We start from the raw sequence: 18880 nt of genomic DNA, 5'->3' as shown, positions 1-18880 counted from the left end.
AAAAAAAAGTACATGTCAATAATAACCTTAAGTGTATACAGATTAAATGCTCCAATCAAAAGACATAGGGTTGGCCTGACCCGTAGTGGTGCAATGGATAAAGAGTCAACTTAGAATGCTGAGGTCGCCCTGGCCAGTTGGCTCAGCGGTAGAGCGTCGGCCTAGCGTGCGGAGGACCCGGGTTCGATTCCCGGCCAGGGCACACAGGAGAAGCGCATATTTGCTTCTCCACCCCTCCACCGCGCTTTCCTCTCTGTCTCTCTCTCCCCCTCCCGCAGCCAAGGCTCCACTGGAGCAAAGATGGCCTGGGCGCTTGGGATGGCTCTGTGGCCTCACCCTCAGGCGCTAGAGTGGCTCTGGTCGCAACATGGCTACGCCCAGGATGGGCAGAGCATCGCCCCCTGGTGGGCAGAGCGTCGCCCCCTGGTGGGTGTGCCAGGTGGATCCTGGTCGGGCGCATGCGGGAGTCTGTCTGACTGTCTCTCCCTGTTTCCAGCTTCAGAAAAATGAAAAAAAAAAAAAAAAAAAAAGAATGCTGAGGTCGCTGGTTCAAATTCCTGGGCTTGCCTGATCAAGGCATATATGGGAGTTGATGCTTCCTGCTCCTTCCCCCTTCTCTCTCTTTCTCTTTCTCTCTCCTTTCTAAAAAGAAAAAAAAAGGCCTTGGGTTGATGCATGGATAAGAAAACAGGACCTGCATATGTGCTGTTTACAGGAGACCCACCTCAACAAAAAATACTCATAGACTGAAAGTGAAGGGATAGAAAAAAGTATTTCATGCAAATGAAACTTTAAAAAAAGCTGGGGTAAAATACTTGTATGTGACAAAATAGACTTTAAAACAAGCTATAATAAAGGACAAAGAAGGTCTCCTTACATAATGATAAAGGGAGCAATCCAACAGGAAAGTATAACCATTGTAAATATCTATGCACCCAATATAAGAGCACCTAAATACATAAGGCATATTTTGATGGACATAAAGAGCGAGATCAATAGTAATAGTATAATAGTAGGGGATTTTAATACCTAACACCAATGGATAGATCCTCCAGACAGAAAATTGACAAAGAAACACACTAGATCAATTGGTATCTTCAGAACCTTTCACCCCAAAGCAGCAGAATATACCGTATTTTATTAAATATTTTAACACACCATTTGGTTCAGAATATTTTTTTCTTATTTTCCTCCTTAAAACCCTAGGTGTGTCTTATGGAGAGGAAATATGGTACATTATTTTCAAGTGCTCATGGTAAATTTTCTAGGATAGACCACATGTTAGTACACAAAACAAGTCTCAATAAATTTAAGAAGATTAAAATCATACCAAGCATCTTCTCCGATCACAATGGCGTAAAACTACAAATCAACTACAATAGAAAAACTGAAAAACATTCAAACACTCGGAGGCTAAATAGCATGTTATTAAATAACTAATAGGCCTGACCTGTGGTGGCGCAGTGGATAAAGCGTCAAACTGGAAACACTGAGGTTGCCGGTTCAAAATCCTGGGCTTGCCTGGTCAAGGCACATATGGGAGTTGATGCTTCCTGTTCCTCCCCCCTTCTCTCTCTCTCTCTAATGAATAAATTAAAAAAATCTTTTAAATAAATAAATAAATAAATAAAAAACCCCAGCTTGCCTGTTATGTGCTTGCCCCAGGCAACTAAGAGAAGCAACTACTATAAATTGATGCTTCCTGCTCCTACCCCATCTTTCTCTGTCTCTCCTCTTTAAAAAAAAAAAAAAAGAAGAAAAAAAAAGAAATAACTAATAGGTTAACAATGAGATCAAGGAAGAAGTAAAAAATTTCCTTGAAACAAATGAAAATGAACATACAAAAAACTAAAAATTTATGGGACACAGAGAAAGCAGTCCTAAGGAGGAAGTTTATAGCATTATAGACATACCGTAAGAAGCAAGAAAATGCTCAAATAAACAACATGAACCTGCACCGAAAAGAACTAGAAGAAAAAAATAAAATTAAAAAAGCCCAGAGGAAGTAGAAGGAAGAAAATACTAAAGATCAGAGCGGAAATAAATTACATTGAGGCTAAAGAAAGATACAAAAGATCAATGAAACCAAGAGCTGGTTCTTTGAAAAGGTAAACTAAATTGATGAATCTTTAACCAGACTCATTAAGAAAGAAAGAGAGACAACCCAAGTACATAAAATTAACAACTGACATCACAGAAATACAAAGGATTATAAGGCAACACTATGAAGATCTATATGCCAAAAAATTGGACAACCTAGGTGGAATGGATAAATTCCTAGAAACATATACTTTTCCAAAATTGAATCTGGAAGAATCAGAAAACCTAAACAGACCAATTACAACAAATGAAATTGAAACAGCTATCAAAAAACTCCCAGCTAACAAAAGTCCTGGACCACATGACTTCACAGGCAAATTTTTGCAAACATTCAAAAAAGACCTAAAACCTATCCTTCTCAAATTATTCCAAAAAAATCAAGAGGAGTGAAGACTTCAAAGCTCATTTTATGAGGCAAACATTATCTTCATTCCAAAACCAGGTAAAGACACTACAAAAAAAGAAAACTATAGGCCAATATCCCTGATGAACATAGATGCTAAAATTCTCAACAAAATATCAGCAAACCTGATCCAGCAATACATTAAAAAGATCATACATTATGATCAAGGGAGGCAAGGCTGGTACGATATTTGCAAGTCAATCAATGTGATTCATCACATAAACAAAATGAAAGATAAAAATCACATGATTGTATCAATAGATGCAGAAAAAGCATTTGATAAAATCCAACACCATTTATGATAAAAATTCTGAGCAAAGTGGAAATACAGGGGATATACCCCACCATAATAAAGGCCATCTATGACAAACTGACAGCCGACATCATACTCAATGGGCAAAAATTAAAAGCAAACCCCTTAAGATCAGGAACAAGGCAGGGGTGGCCCCTTTCACCACTCTTATTCAACATAGTCCTGGAAGTCCTAGCCACAACAATCAGACAAGAAGAAGAAATAAAAGGCATCCAAGTTGGAAAAGATGTAAAACTGTCATTATTTACTAGCGGGTGACATGATACTGCATATAGAAAACTCTAAAGTTTCAGTCAAAAAATTACTAGACATGATAAATGAATTTGGCAAAGTAGCAGGATATAAAATTAATATTCAGAAATCAGTGGCATTTTACATACTAACAATAAACTTTCAGAAAGAGAAATTAAGGAAACAATCTCCTTCTCTATTGCAACAAAAAAATAAAGTACTTAGGAATAAATTTAACCAAGGAGGTAAAAGACTTGCACTTGGAAAATTGTAAAACACTGGAAAAAGAAATTGAGGATGATACAAACAAGTGGAAGCATATACTGTATTCATGGATAAGAAGAATTAACATCATTAAAATGTCTATACTACCAAAGCAATCTATTCAATGTAATTTCTATTACAATACCAATGTATGCTTCAGAGATCTAGAAAAAATATTCCAAAAATTTATATGGAGCTAACAAAGAACCCAAATAGCCTCCAGCAATCTTGACAATGATTAACAAAGTGGGAGATATTATACTTCCGGATATCAAATTATACTAGAAGGCCATTGGAATCAAAATAGCTTGGTACTGGCATAAGAATAGGCCTACAGATCAATGGAACAGAACAGAGAACTCAGAAATAAACCCACACTTATATGGACAATTGATATTTGACAAAGGAGGTAAGAGTATACAGTGGAGTAAAGACAGTCTCTTTAATAAATGGTGTTGAGAAAACTGGACAAGTACATGCAAAATAATGAAACTAGACCACCAACTTACACCATTCACAAAAACAAACTCAAAATGGATAAAAGACTTAAATGGAAGTTGCAAAACCATAAACATCTTAGAAGAAAACATAGGTAATAAACTCTTCGATATCTCTAGTAGCAATATTTTTGCTGATATATCTCCACAGGCAAGTGAAACAAAGGACAAAATAAACAAATGGGACTATATCAAACTAAAAAGCTTTTGCACAGCTAAAGACACCATAAACAAAATAAAAAGACAACCCACACAATGGGAGAACATATAGTATTTGCCAATACATCTGATAAGGGGTCAATAACCAAAATTTATAAAGAACTTCTAAAACTCAACACCAGGATGGTAAACAGTCCAATTAAAAAATGGGCAAAGGAACTGAAGAGACACTTCTCCAAAAAGAACATTACAGATGACCAATAGGCATTTGAAAAATGTTCAACGTCATTAATCATCAGAGAAATGCAAATTAAAACCACAATGAGATATCACCTTACACTTGTCAGAACGGCTATCTTCAATAAATCAATACACAGCAAGTGCTGGCGATTGTGTGGAGAAAAGGGAATCCTCCTGCACTGCTGGTGGGAATACAGACTGGTGCAGACACTGTGGAGAACAGTATGGAGACTCCTCAAAAAATTAAAAATGAAACTGCCTTATGACCCAGCTATCCCACTTTTTGGACTATATCTTAAGAATTCCAAAATACTAATTTAAAAAAGATATTTACCCCCATGTTTATTGCAGCATTGTTTACAATAGCCAAGATCTGGAAACAGCCCAAATGTCCATCAGTGGATGAGTGGATAAAAAAGCTTGGTACATACACACAATGGAATACTATGTGGCCGTGAAAAAGAAGGAAATCCTACTTTTTGCAATAGCATGGATGGACCTGGAGATTATGATGCTAAGTGAAGTAAACCAGGCAGAGAAAGAAAAATGTCATGATCTCACCTATATGTGGAATCTAAGGAACAAGGTGAAATGAGGAACGGAATAGAGGCAGAGGTGGGGTCACAGGGAGCAGAGGGACAGCTGTCAGAGGGAACGGAATCAGAGAAGGGGAAGGGATTAGTGAAATTATATATACATAACACAGAGATAGAGATAACAGGACAACAAGTCCCAGAGGGAAGAGGGGAGAGAGTCAGGGAGAGGGGGTAAAAGGGGTATAATGGTGGGGCATGTCGTTGGGGGTTGAGGGTGTTATATTGAGTGGGACATTTGAATTCATATTAACACAATAAATTAAAAAATTTAGCCCTGGCCGGTTGGCTCAGCGGTAAAGCGCCGGCCTGGCGTGCGGGGGACCTGGGTTCGATTCCCGGCCAGGGCACATAGGAGAAGCGCCCATTTGCTTCTCCACCCCCCCCCTTTCTCTTTGTCTCTCTCTTCCCCTCCCGCAGCCGAGGCTCCATTGGAGCAAAGATGGCCCGGGCGCGGGGATGGCTCCTTGGCCTCTGCCCCAGACACTAAAGTGGCTCTGGTCGCAGCAGAGCGACGCCCCGGAGGGGCAGAGCATCGCCCCCTGGTGGGCAGAGCATCGCCCCTGGTGGGCGTGCCGGGTGGATCCTGAACGGGCGCATGCGGGAGTCTGTGTGACTGTCTCTCCCCGTTTCCAGCTTCAGAAAAAAAAAAAAATTTAGTAAAAATATTTTTTTATTGATTTTAATTTATTGTGTTTACATAGATTCTAGTGTTGCCCTGAATGCACCCCCCTCCCCTGTATTCCCCTCAACATCTCCCTTGCCCTCTCCCCATAGCCCATAGCGCTCTCCCCTCTTCCCTTCAGGTTTATCCCATCCTATCATCCCCTTTCCCTCTGGTGTCTTTTCCTCTGGTCCCTTTGATTCCTCCTCTGTCTCAATTTTGTTCCTCAGTTCACATTGTTCATTGGATTTCTCAAATGAGTGAGGTCATATGATAGTTTTCTTTTTACTGTCTGACTTATTTCACTTAACATAACAGTTTCCAGGTTCATCCATGTTGTCACAAAAGGTAAGATTTCCTTCTTTTTCATGCCCCCATAGTATTCCACTGTGTATATGTACCACTGCTTTTTAACCCACTCGTCCACTGATGGACACTTGGGCTGTTGCCAGATCTTCGCTATTGTGAACAATGCTGTCATAAATATGGGGGTGCATTTCTCCTTTTGAAACAGTACTATGGTGTTCTTGGGGTATATTCCTAGAAGTGGGATAGCTGGGTCAAAAGGCAGTTTCATTTTTAATTTCTTGAGGAATCTCCATACTGTTTTCCACAGTGGCTGCACCAGTATGCATTCCCACCAGCAGTGCAGGAGGGTTCCCTTTTCTCCACATCATCGCCAGCACTTGCTGTGTATTGATTTATTGAAGATAGCCGTTCTGACAAGTGTGAGGTGATATCTCATTGTGGTTTTAATTTGCATTTCTGTAATGATTAGTGATATTGAGCATTTTTTCATGAGCTTTTTGGCCATCTGTATGTCCTCTTTGGAGAAGTGTCTATTCATTTCTTTTGCCCATTTTTTGATTGGATTGTTTATCTTCCTGGTGTTGAATTTTACAAGTAATAAATTTTGCTTATTAACCCCTTATCAGACATATTGTCAAATATGTTCTCCCATTGTGTTGTTTGTCTTTTTATTCTGTTCTTATTGTCTTTAGCTACAAAAGCTTTTTAGTTTGATATAGTCCCCAAAATTTTTTATTATGTAAAAAAAAAAGTAGTCACAGCAAGTGTGAAGACGACTCTGGAAGAAGGTCACAGGGATGGCATCAGAGAAGAAATGACTGTCACCACCTTTCAATCACATGCCCCTCTGGGGCCCTTCCTCATGCTGACATTTCCTGTAGGGCCTTCCCACCCAGAAGAGCTGATCCTTCACTGCTTTGACAATGTCCAAAGAAGAGAAAGAAGCTGTTGTAGGGGAAGCCAGCCCATAAGGGCTCACTGGTAAGCTCCTCTCCTGTCAGGGACAACCAAGACGTTCCACACTCAGATTTTGAAAAATTTAAAAAAGCAGCATCAATTTTAAAGATGTAGGAAGCACCTTCTGTTTTGTCTCTTCATCCCTCAGGATTTTCTGTGAAGTTCTCTCCTGTTTTCTAAGACTGGCCTGCTCTCCCATGGGCTTACCTCCTAGCAGGGGTCCCCAAACTTTTTACACAGGGGTCCAGTTCACTGTCCCTCGGACCGTTGGAGGGCCGCCACATATAGTGCTCCTCTCACTGACCACCAATGAAAGAGGTGCTCCTTCCGGAAGTGCTGCAGGGAGCCGGATAAATGGCCTCAGGCGGCTACACGCAGCCTGCGGGCCGTAGTTTGGGGATGCCTGCGAGGGCTCTGCCCAGGGCAGCCACGTCCAGCGCAGGCTTGTTCCTAGGCAGCTGCACTGGTGCAGGCGGGAGCACCAACTCACGCTGAGCAGCAGCCTTTTCCAGGCGGTTTGGAATGAGGTCTAAGAGTCTATGCCCCAGCGTCACCTTCTTTGAGCCAAAGAGGGGTCCTTGAGACATCTTAGCATTCACCTAATAAATTCCTCTCTGGGCTTAGACTAGCTGAAGTGTGTTTTTATTCACAAAACAGTCTTAGCCAATATATTATGGCTCTAAGAAAAGATTTCTTAAATGGGCTTTCCACTAAATGCAAATAGCAAATAAACCTTAAAAATGTTCAACTTCTTCACCTAGATGTGGAATCTAAAGGGCAAAATGAACAAACAATGAAATGGAAACAGACCCAGATACATAGAACAGACTGACGGTGGAGGGAGGGGCGGGGGAGGGGCTGGGAGATAAAGGGGCGGGGATTGAGAAGGACGAATTGGTAGTTACAGGACAGTGATGGGCATGTGAAGCAGAGCACAGGGAATACAGCGGATAGTACTGTCATAGCTGTGGGTGTACCTGGTGGGCACTAGAAATATCGGGGGAACACTTTGTAAAAGTGCATGATAATACAAAATAATATTAAATGTAGAATGTAATTGAGAATTTTATTTTCTTAATTTAAAAGAATGTTCAACCTCACCGACAAACAAGGATATAAAAATTAAACAATTAAATGTCTTTAACTTGGCAAAACTTCTAAGAAAGGGTAACTTTGAATGATGGCAAATGTTTTAGATATAAACTCAGACACTGTTGGTAGGATATTAACTGGTACAAACTAAGAAGTTTGCTGATAATTATCAAAAGTCTTAATACATTCTTCCCCCTAAGTGAGAAGCAGGGTGGGGGGGCAGACAAGACTCCCGCATATGCCCGACCAGGATCCACCCGGCCCCTCTGTGACTTTGCTCCACTGCAAATGGAGACATTCTAGTGCCTGAGGCAGAGGCCATGGAGCTGTTCTCAGCGCCCGGGCCAACTTTGCTCCAATGGAGCCTCAGCTGCGGGAGGGGAAGAGAGAGACAGAGAGGAAGGAGAGGGAGAGGGGTGGAGAAGCAGATGGGCGCTTCTCCTGTGTGCCCTGGCCAGGAATCGAACCCAGGACTTCCACACTCCGGGCAGACGAGGTCTACCACTGAGCAAACCAGCCAGGGCGGAGTCTTAATAATTCTCAACATTGAGCCCATTTATTCTAATTTTGAGCAAATAATGAAACAAAGTCTATGCCCATAAATGTTCATCACAGCATTATGTGAGTGAAAAATTATAAGCAACTTTAAAGTCTAACAGTATGAAATGGTTAAATAAACCATGTTGTATTATGCTGAAATATGAAGCCAAGGACAAGGGGAAATACTTATAAAATTAGAAAAAACAGGAAGCATAACTGTGGAATCTCCATATGCAGGAATAGACACCACCATCGCTTAACATGTCTCAGATGGCTTATTAAATTTAAAAATAGGCTAAAAATTTAAAAGAAAAGTACAGCATGTTTCAATTTTTGTTTAAAAGTGATAACTTTGTAGGTTACTACTTACTATATAAGAGAAAACCTATAGGAAAATACACCAAACCAAGATTAAAAGAGATTGCTGAGGGGTGACAATATGCTACATTGTTCTGCAATGTGAAATATCCCCCCAATGAACGTGTTATTTTGTAAGCTCTTAAAAAGTATCTTTGTATTTAAAAATTATATCTACCATACATTTTTTATTAATTTACAAAGGGAAGCCTGACCTGTGGTGGCACAGTGGATCAAATGTCAACCTGGATTGCTGAGGTTGCCAGTTCGAAACCCTGGGCTTGCCCAGTCAAGGCACATACAAAAAACAATCAGTGAACAACAAAAGTCAGGCAATTATGAGTTGATACTTCTTGCTTTCACCACCCTCTCTCTCCTCTCTCTGGGAAATCAATAAATAAAATCTTTACAAAAAAAGATAAAAAGATATGAATGGCAATAAATACATATCTATAAACAATTAAACCTAAAAAAAACCAAAATAAACAAGCAGAACAGAATCAGACTCATAAATACAGAGAACATTTTGACGGTTGCCAGATGGGAGGGGGGTTGAGGGGGATGGATGAAAAGATAAAGGGATCAAGAAATACAAACTGATAGTTACTGAGTAGTCACACGGATATAAAGTACAGCATAGGGAATATAATCAATAATATAGAATATATAATTATATATATTATACATACATATATAATACATAATTATACATATACATTATACATATATAATTATACATATATAATATATACATATAACTATGTATGATGTCAGATAGGTATGAGACATATAGGGATGATCACTTAGTTATATCACATCTAATCACTGGGGTGTATACCTGAAACTAATATAATATTGTGTCAACTGTAATTGATAAATAAAAAATGATTTAAAAAAATGAATGCAGAACCAAAAAGTATGTACACTTGTAATTTTGATGACTACAGCCATAATTTTATGGGATACTCCAGTTTATACTTCTATCTGCAATCTATTGGAATTCCCGCTTTCCTGAATGCTCATCCACATATTATGTCATCAAATTCTTTGATCTTTAACAATATGAGAAGTATACTAATGCATAATTCTGATTTGCATTTCTGTTAAAGCAATATTGAACGTCTGTTCCAGCAGGTATGACAACAATAAGATTTTACCTTTTCTGTGAACTTTTCACATCTTATTACTTTATGTGAAAAAGCTTTTCAAAATTAAATAAAAAGTGTTCTGATCAACTAGGAGTCAAATGTCCTTTGACTATAAAAAAGCAAAGATAATTTTCATGAAGTCATTAGCCAATTTGCATAAGTTAATGTTATTATTACTCATAAGAAATGTTATTACTCATCACTGAAACAGAATGAATTGAGAATGGTACTTGATTTCTGTGATATTTTTTTCAAAAACCCCGTAACACCAGGATAATCATGAGGAAGACATCAGATGAATCCAAACTGAGAGACATTCTACAAAGTATCTGACCAGTATTCCTCAGGACTGTCAAGGGCTTCAAAAACAAAGAAAGTCTGAGAAACTATTACAGATCAGTGGAGCTTAAGCAGACGACTAAAAACTGTAATGTGATAGCTTGGATGGTATTCTAGAACAGAAAAAGGTTATTATAAAAAATACTAAGGAAATCTGAGTAAACTATGGAGTCTAGTTAATAAAAAATGTATCAACATGGTTTCATTAGCTGTGACAATGTACATACTAACGTAAGACGTTAATACGTAATAGGGAAAACGAGGAGCAGGTTACTGTGAGAACACGGCACCACTTCTGTACCTTTTCTGTAAATCTAACACAATGCTTGAATAGTTTATTTAAATAAAAAAGTAAAACTGAGAGATGGATAAAGGAGTGCTTAGAGAGTAACTATGTAACAAAGACAGTATAGCCAAAGTAGTACTGCTTATCTAGATGCTGAGCATGTAAGTATTCACTAAAATGTTTTCTTTTCCTTTTTATGGAAGTTATCCGGGTGACACTGGTTTAAATTTTTTTCAACTTTGCTTTATGCTTGAACAAAATTCATAATAAAACATTGAGGAAAATACACTTACATGTTAAAATAAAATTAGAAAAAGAAAGAAAAGAAAAATTCAGAATACAGAGCATCCTATAAAAAACAACTGGCCTGGATTCTAAAAGTTTGTATGACAGGAGGGGGAAAAGCTGAATGAAGGAATCAGGGACTCTTCTAGATTTACAGAGACCCCAGGGATAACACAAATACACAAGAGATCCACTGGGTCCTGGGCTGGGATTAAAAATAAAAACCAGACGAAAACCACCATGCTGTGCACCTGAAACTAATACATAATAATATTGAATGCCAACTGTAATTGAAACATAAAATTTAAAAAACAAACAGGTGTTCTCCCTCTTGCGTGCACACCTGCCCCCGCCACACTCCTCAGAGATGCTGCTTTTGCTCTTCTCTCTCCTAAACTCCCAGGGTCCTTCTTTACCTAATTTGTTTCCTGAGCCTATGCAGCCCAGCTATCTCACTTCTGCTATCTCTATAACTTTCTAAACGTTCTCTTACAATTTGGGAAAAGCAAAAACAGTTATGAAATAACATTTTGGGAGAACTGAGAAAATCTGAACTGGATATTATGCAATTATTATTTTCTCAGACATGACGACGGTATTGTATTCTGAGAGTAAAAGTGTTATTCTTCTCAGTGCACTCTGAAATATCTGGAGAGAGGAGTCAGGACAGTCTGCGACGAAGTCTCACTCAGCTCAGCAGGAGGGAGAATGTGTGTGAGGGAGACACAGGCAACTGGAGCAACGTGAACTGAGTCGAGGTGGAGGGTTGTACACGCATTCATTATACTTCTATTTCAACTTTTCTCTAAGTTTGAAAATTTCAAAATACAAAGTTGGGAAGAGAAAAAACCCACAGACATGATCATTCTAATTTTGTGTGTAATGGGAAAGGGGGACAGAGCACACGGGCATATAAAGACTGGAAGAAAATAAACCCAAATATTGATAGTGCTTTCTCATCATGGTGGGCTTATTGGTAATTTGTTTTCCTTTCTAATTTTCATACTTTTTTAAATGCTCTGTATTAGGTATACATTACTTTTATAAACAGAAGCAATTTAAACATGTTCTTTGAAAATTTAAATAAGCAGACTTTTAACAAAATCATGTAAACGGGCCTCTTCCCGGTCAGCTCAGCACCACGCTCAGGGCCAAGTCTGCGGAACAGAGGCTGTGCTCAGGGTCTCCCCATCACGTGCCCCCCGAGCCCCCGAGCCCAGGCCGCTGCCTCGCTTACTTGGTGGTGGGTCTTGCTCTCCATGTGCCCCAGCTTTATGTTCATTTTGTCCTGAACCGACCCCAGCTCTGCCTTGATCTCCTCCACAGTTGCCTCCAACTGATTCTCCAGCTTGTTGATCAAGGGTTCACATCGACAACCATTTATTGGTGCCTAAGAAGGAAACAGAAAAGCAGTCAATCCAACTCATTTGTTCCTTCCAAAATCAGTTTCCCTTACCCATCATGTGCCAGTCAGTACAGTGGGGGGGGGGTGCAGGTGACAGAGACAGACTCAGCCCTGTCCTAGCTGGGGAACGACCACAGGCCAAGCTGGGTCCAGGAGGCACTAGGAGGACTCAGAGAGGGTAATGTGGTCCCAATCTTTTTAAAGTTTTTTTATTTTTATTGATTTGAGAGGGGGGTGGGGGTGTAAAGAGGGGAGGTAGGGAGGAAGGAAAAGATGGAGGGAGGGAGAAGGAGACAGAAACTTCAATTTGTTATTCCACTTATTTTTGCATTCATTGGTTGATTCTTGTATGTGTCCTTACCGGAGCTCGAACCCACAACCCTGGCATATCAATACAATGCTTGAACCTACTGAGCTATGCAGCCAGGACCCTCAGGCCGCTTTATCCACTCTTGGCTCTCAAGATTACCTGAGTCACCTAGGTACGATGCACGAAGTCTTGTAAACCACCTCCCAGCCTTTGCCTGGGCCTAAGCGACAGGGTTTACGCCACAGTTTAGGTGGGGCGGACCATCTCTCTTGTCTTCAAAGCTCTTCCTACTTAAACGAATGTCTGAAGTGGATGTTAGCCCCCAGATACAGTGTTCAAAGGACAACCCTGCTGAAGGCCTATGGCCCCAGCACCCGACAGGGCTCAGCAGGTACCTGCATCACCTTCCCGTCCTTGCCCCGGTACAGCGTGTACAGCTGGTATGCTCTGAACTCGTGGGGTGGGGGTGGGGGTGAACATCGATGTCTGGGCCTCTTTTTAGGATGATTGTGAGCACGCAGGTTCTTCTGGTGTCCAGGCTGTTGGTCTGCAGGTGGGGTGGGGTCAGAAAATGCTGACACCTGTGGGAGAGGAAGAGACAACACCCCTCAACACTGTGACAACTGCAAGACTGACCCTTGGCCGGTGGCTCCCATCTCACCCACTACTGGGCAGAGAACCCCCCCACCCCCCGCTTTGTCTCGTGGAGTTTTACTCGCAGCACCATGAAATACACCAGCATGCTCGCCTTGTGTCTGCTGCCACCCAGCTTTAATTTCTATGCTCTGGCTCCAACCAGCCAGCCAAGCAGAGCAGCTTTGTAGCTGTGGGGCATGATGCCATCCTCACGGCCTTCCACCACCCAGCTTCCCAGCCCCCTCTCACTGCTTTCACGTGCCTCCTGACCTTGGGCCTTGACTTTCTCCTGTTGTCCTTTGCTTGGGGCTCTGGGGAGGCAGACAGGACATCTTCTCTGGCCTCTTCTTTTCTGGGTGCAGCCTGATCACTGCTAGGGGTGTCTCCCCCCGAGACACTTCCCTACAGAGAGGAAAGAAGCCCAAAAACCTCTTCTATTTGCTCTCTTGACCTTTTTCAATAATGGCGTAAAAGTCTGTTTGCAAGACTATATCCACCACAGAACCTATGAGAACCTTTGCCAATAACAAATCTCAGACCTGGGGTCCCTGCTTGGTGGTCTTAACTGAATATGTGGACTTTTCCCAGTTAGTTGAATACTTGGCTTTTACTTAATTAGGTGCCAAACTAAATATAATCTTGGATCTAATTATATGTGAACTTCAGGAACCTACCACACACACAAAACCCCTCAGTATGAGAGATTTCTGGTCCATCTCATTTCAACAAAAAAACCACCCCACTCATTCTTTGAACTTGAACTCCCATAATTCATAGCAGAGAGAATCCTCTGAAATAAAAAACAAAAATAACATGTTTCTAGTCCTTGTGAGAACTTTTATAAATTATTATGTACAACTCACACACAGAAATGTAATGACAGTTACAATGCCTTAACCCTGGAAATTGATAAGAGGACTCTGAAATACCAGATAAGAATAAGTACTCGGTATAAACTTAATGTGCCTCAAGTTCTCTGTCTCCTGGTCTTCTTCCTCCTGGGAGAGCTACGAGAGCATGATTCATTCCTACTACTGTGGAGAGCAGTGCAAGCTGTTCACTGCACAGGGGTGCCTGGCGCGGGGTCAGTGGGGCCCGGGGCTGAAACCCAGCCTGGGCTCTGTTCACCATCTGTGCCCCTGCCCAGAGAGCACAGCCTCAGTCCATTCCCTACGCAGAAAGAGGGACACAACTGTGCCAGTGGTTCTCAAAATTTCGTCCACATCAGAATCACCTGGAGGACTTGTCCAAACAGATTGTTGGGCCCCACCCCAGAGTTTCTGATCCAGCGGGTCTGAGGTGAGGCCTCAAAATTTGCATTTCTGACGAGGTCCCAGATGACACAGCGGACACCACACTGAGAAAAGCACTGGGCAGTGTCAGAGAGGCAGTGCTGTCCACCGGGCAGGGGCGAGGCCACAGACGCAAGGGGCAAGTGACAGTGTCTGCACACGGTGCTGGGGGCAGCACGCACACAGGCACGCGATCTAAGAGCCTGGGGAGTGGGGCCCACGAGCCAAAGGGAACAGACTGGCAGCAGTTCGAAGGACCCCAGAGAGAGGAGGAGACAGAGAGGGCACGGGAACTCCCAGGCGAACGCAGAGGAGGTGGGGAGGCAGTCCCCGCCCCCGAGAGGGGTGGAGCTGGGCAGGGCAGGAGAGCTGCCCCCACCTTGCTTTGTGCCGCCTCATCTCTGGGCACAGACTGAGCTCTCCTCTCTTCCTTGAGCCTCTCTCTCTTTTTCCTCAGGCTTCGCCCACGACTGAAGCGCAAGACCTGAAGGAGGCAAGAGGCATCGTTACAAACTGGTGCAGCACTGGCGTGAGAGACTTGTCCTCGGACCCGGCCTCTGATCTAACGGCCCTCGTAGGGGAGACCGAGCATTCCCATCAAGCACCTCAGACCACCCGCAGTGCCTCCTAGGCCTTGGGCTAGGCACTGTAGAGACCCAGAGCTGGACATTATCACTGACCTCAAGGAGCTTACAGTCTGTGACAATAACGGGCATTTCCGTACCAGGCCAGGGAGACCAGGGTGTGTGCAGGCTGTGCACTGCTAAACCCAGAGAGCACCATTCATACAGACTAGAGAGAGACGGGACAGGAATGGCGCCCCCTGGAGCAGGGCAATGCAGCAGTCCTGTGCCAGGCACTATCTTGGTACACTGGGTCCAAACTAGCCCATTCGATTTTCTCTTGGTCAAACCATATCCAAGTCGTATATAATTTGATTGAAAATGATTGAGGTGAATCTATGATCCATGGTACTGACCATGGGGCACGAATCTCTTCCCCCAAATGAAGCCTTTGGTGGGCCCCTTAGAGTGTGCAGAGGTGGATGGATACAGGCAAGCGCCCATGGGGTCCAGAGACCCAGGATGAAACTCAGCCGCCAGCTGCAGGATCTCTGGGCAAGTCCTGAGACCCCCGTGCTCTATCTAGCTTCTCAAATGTAAACACAGGAAGGGGTGTTGCAATTAACCAAAACAAAGGAGGTAGCTGGCACACCCTGGACCTTCAGTAGCTGTCAGCCACCACCCCGCCCACCTTGGTGGCTTAGAGCTCCGTAACTGGCAGGGGATGTTTAACCAGATCTCTGAGCTGCTGGAAACCTTCACTGGTTCAGCTCCACACCCTTCCCCCAGCCCCCTACTCACACTTCCAGGGTTCACCCCCTTCACCAAGGAGGTTCAGAAAGTAAAAACACTTTTCAAGGTCACATTCTCTTTCTGCAATAAGTCAGCATTTTATTGTCCTCTTGTACAAACAGGTATGGACCCTCTGAAGTTCAGCATACTAATTTCATCTCAGTTTCTTTTCTTTTCTTTGTATTTATTTGTTTTGCAGGACAGTAAACAGAGGTATCAATGTCCAGGCAACAGCATCATAAGCACTAGGAGCACTAAGTGGAACACTGTTTTTTTTTAAAGACCTATTATTTTAAAGATTTTATTTATTCATTTTACTGAAGGGGGGGGGGAGACGGAGAGAGAGAGAAGGGGGAGGAGCAGGAAGCATCAACTCCCATATGTGCCTTGACCAGGCAAGCCCAGGGTTTCACACTGGCGACCTCAGTGTTCTAGGTCGATGCTTTATCCACTGCGCCACCACAGGTAGGCTTCATCCCAGTTTCAGACTTTCTTCTTATGTTTATTATATCATTATATTCAAGTGAAGCCATTACAACAAAAAAAAGCTTCCACAGGAAGTGGGTACTACAGAAAGGGAAGTCCCTGGCAATATCTGCCTGTGAATAACCTGATTTTTAAACCCTACTCTCATCCTCCTAGTTCTGAACGTCTAGGAACTCCTGGGTCCATACGATGAAAATTACTTTTCTCACATTAGGACAATGTGGGCCTTTTCTACTCTTGGTCTCTCATGAGTGTACAGCAGCATTTACCAGGGGCTGCACCCACGAGGCTGCAATAGATAATAGAGGAATCCTGCTATCTTCTGAGTCAGACGGTAAGAAGATCTGCAAAAATATAAAACAATGCTGCTCTTGTCAATTTTTGTTCTGAAAAATTTTTTTTCTTTCACAAAACCATGCTATTTCTATGAACACGTAATGGACTCCTGATTTTTAAACTAGTAAACATCTTTAACCTTTCTCCAGTTTAATTTTAAATATGGTAACTATTGATGCATAAAATTCACATAAACAAAGCTCCCTAGTGGGCCTCCAAAATATTTTAAAATGGAAAAGGTTCCTTAAACCAGAAGTTTGAGAACCACTGTCCTGAGCCATTTCTAAAGCTAAATGTAGACTCACTAGAGAGTCAAGTCAGACGAAAGGAAGTGATAGAGCCTGTCACTCATCCAGTGTATACCCTTACAGCAGGACTCAGTGCCACACTCAGCCTGAGATTTGGTTTCAGAAGCATTTCTGAATCATGTCAATCAAAATGAAAAGTGACACTCAGAGGTCACCCAACCCAAAAATAATCATCAGAAAAATTGCCTCCATAGACCATGTTACTAGCCAGTGGACAATAACTTTGTATGGTCTACAGCCTCTCAGTAAACCAGATATCGACCAAATAAAACATCATCAATCTTCCCCAATTCATAGAAATCAGAGGATATTGATCTTTCAGCCTTGAAAAGAAATACCCCTAGTACTGCTGTGAACCACCGCAATCCATGATCAACTAAGGTGCCAGGGCAAAGGGATTTCTTATTTCAGACCAACAGCCAGTAAGGCTATTTCTGTAACTAGAGAACAAAAGGTTAGAATTGTGTTGAGAATAGGATTTAGCATGTAAAATGCTACAAAATAAACTTTTATAAAATGTCACCCTATTTGCTATTCAATATGGATGTGGAAAAACTTGCCTATGCCATTTTTTAACACTACAGGAGAATTGCATAGGAAAAACTGCCTATAGTAAATCTTCCTTGTGAATTAAGAGCCTTGGGCTCTGGAAGACAAACAAGAGGTGGGTCAAAGGCCCATCAGTCTGTATGTACCTGGGATCCCACCCCTAAGCCAAGACCTGATGACCCTCAAATGGCTGAGCACGTGGCTGGCTGTCCCCCCAAATGCTGAATGCTAGATAACTGTGATGAATTCTAACACTTACATAGCACCCTGTACTTTTTGATCCATGAGAGACTACCAGTTTTCCACCAGGGTGCACGGATTGACTACACTGATGATTTCTTTGTAAATAATGGCGGGAGGTGCAGCCCTTTCCCAAAGTGCGCTGACCGGCACCCATCGGGGGCTCTGTGGACTACACAGACCACTGAGAAGGACCAACTCCAATGCCAAGAGGGTGATCAATTTTGCAAAAGACAAAAAATCTTAATCATTTCCAGAAACTCCTTATATCAGGCATGTTTTTAAAATTTAAATGAAATTAAGGCCACGCAGAACCCGGGCTAGCCAGGACTGAGCTAAGAGGCAGCAGGCTGGTGTCCAGGGTCTTCCTCTGGCTCCCGGACACTATCTTCTCTCAACAGTAGCCAGGAAAGGTGGAAAGCAAATCAGTGTTCACTATGATGTACCACAGAATAGCTCCCACTGGGAAATACCTCAATGTGCTACATTACGGAAATGGTTTAACGAAATATAGACAGCAATGGAAAGGAATGCTATGCCTCCATTAGGATGAATTGTGATGAGCACAGAACAATTTCCTATTATTGTTAGAATAAAGGCAGCCTACAAAGCGTACGTACATTGTAGTCACAATTATGTAAAATGTATGTGTTAGTGGAAGTTAATAAGAAGAAATAAAAGTTATTTCAGGGTGCTGAAATTATGACTAACTTATGAATGATCACTATTAAATTTCTTTTTTACTTAGGTCATTTCAACTTCAGCTCAAATGATCTGTCATCATTTTTAAAAAATTGAGATTACCAAAATACCATTATTCAATAAAAAAGAAAAGAAAATTAGACTCCATTTAACTGCCTCTAAATAGACATTTGCTTTGTCTGCTCAGAATGGGCCCCTCCTTCCCATCCTTCTCTAGAAAATGCCCATTGGCCACCTGGTCAAACGAGTGCAGCCATCTTCTTAAAGCCTCTTCTCACTTGTTCTGGGCCCTTGCCCCAAGCTCTCCTACAATTATTTATTTATTATTTTTTAATTCAGTGAGAGGAGGGGAGGCAGAGACAGACTCCTGCATGCGCCCCAACTGGAATCCACCCGGCAAGCTGACTAGGGAGCAATGCTCTGCCCCTCTGGGGCATTGCTCCATTGTTCAGCAACTGAGCTCTTCTTAGGCCCCAGGTGGAGG

The 18880-nt window shown here is 42.1% G+C and overlaps 1 protein-coding gene across 6 annotated transcripts in view; it reads right to left on the bottom strand.

Moving 5' to 3' along the window:
• The window catches only part of ANKRD6 (ankyrin repeat domain 6), a 245227-nt gene that overhangs the window by 10160 nt on the left and 216187 nt on the right, over window positions 1–18880 (bottom strand). For 5 of the 6 annotated variants that reach the window (XM_066254264.1, XM_066254267.1, XM_066254270.1 and 2 more), the window contains 4 exons: window positions 14800–14904; window positions 13399–13530; window positions 12888–13073; window positions 12015–12167 (listed from right to left, as the gene is read on the bottom strand). In XM_066254264.1, the coding sequence (XP_066110361.1) occupies window positions 12015–12167; window positions 12888–13073; window positions 13399–13530; window positions 14800–14904 (576 nt within the window). The remainder of the gene's footprint in view (window positions 1–12014; window positions 12168–12887; window positions 13074–13398; window positions 13531–14799; window positions 14905–18880) is intronic. The other variant, XM_066254269.1, reaches the window with a different exon arrangement.

The sequence above is a fragment of the Saccopteryx bilineata genome, chromosome 1 (genome assembly GCF_036850765.1).
Source record: "Saccopteryx bilineata isolate mSacBil1 chromosome 1, mSacBil1_pri_phased_curated, whole genome shotgun sequence".
Classification (NCBI taxonomy): Eukaryota; Metazoa; Chordata; class Mammalia; order Chiroptera; family Emballonuridae; genus Saccopteryx; species Saccopteryx bilineata.
Note: the sequence above shows the minus strand (reverse complement) of the source record. Positions and strands in the feature narration are given on the sequence as shown.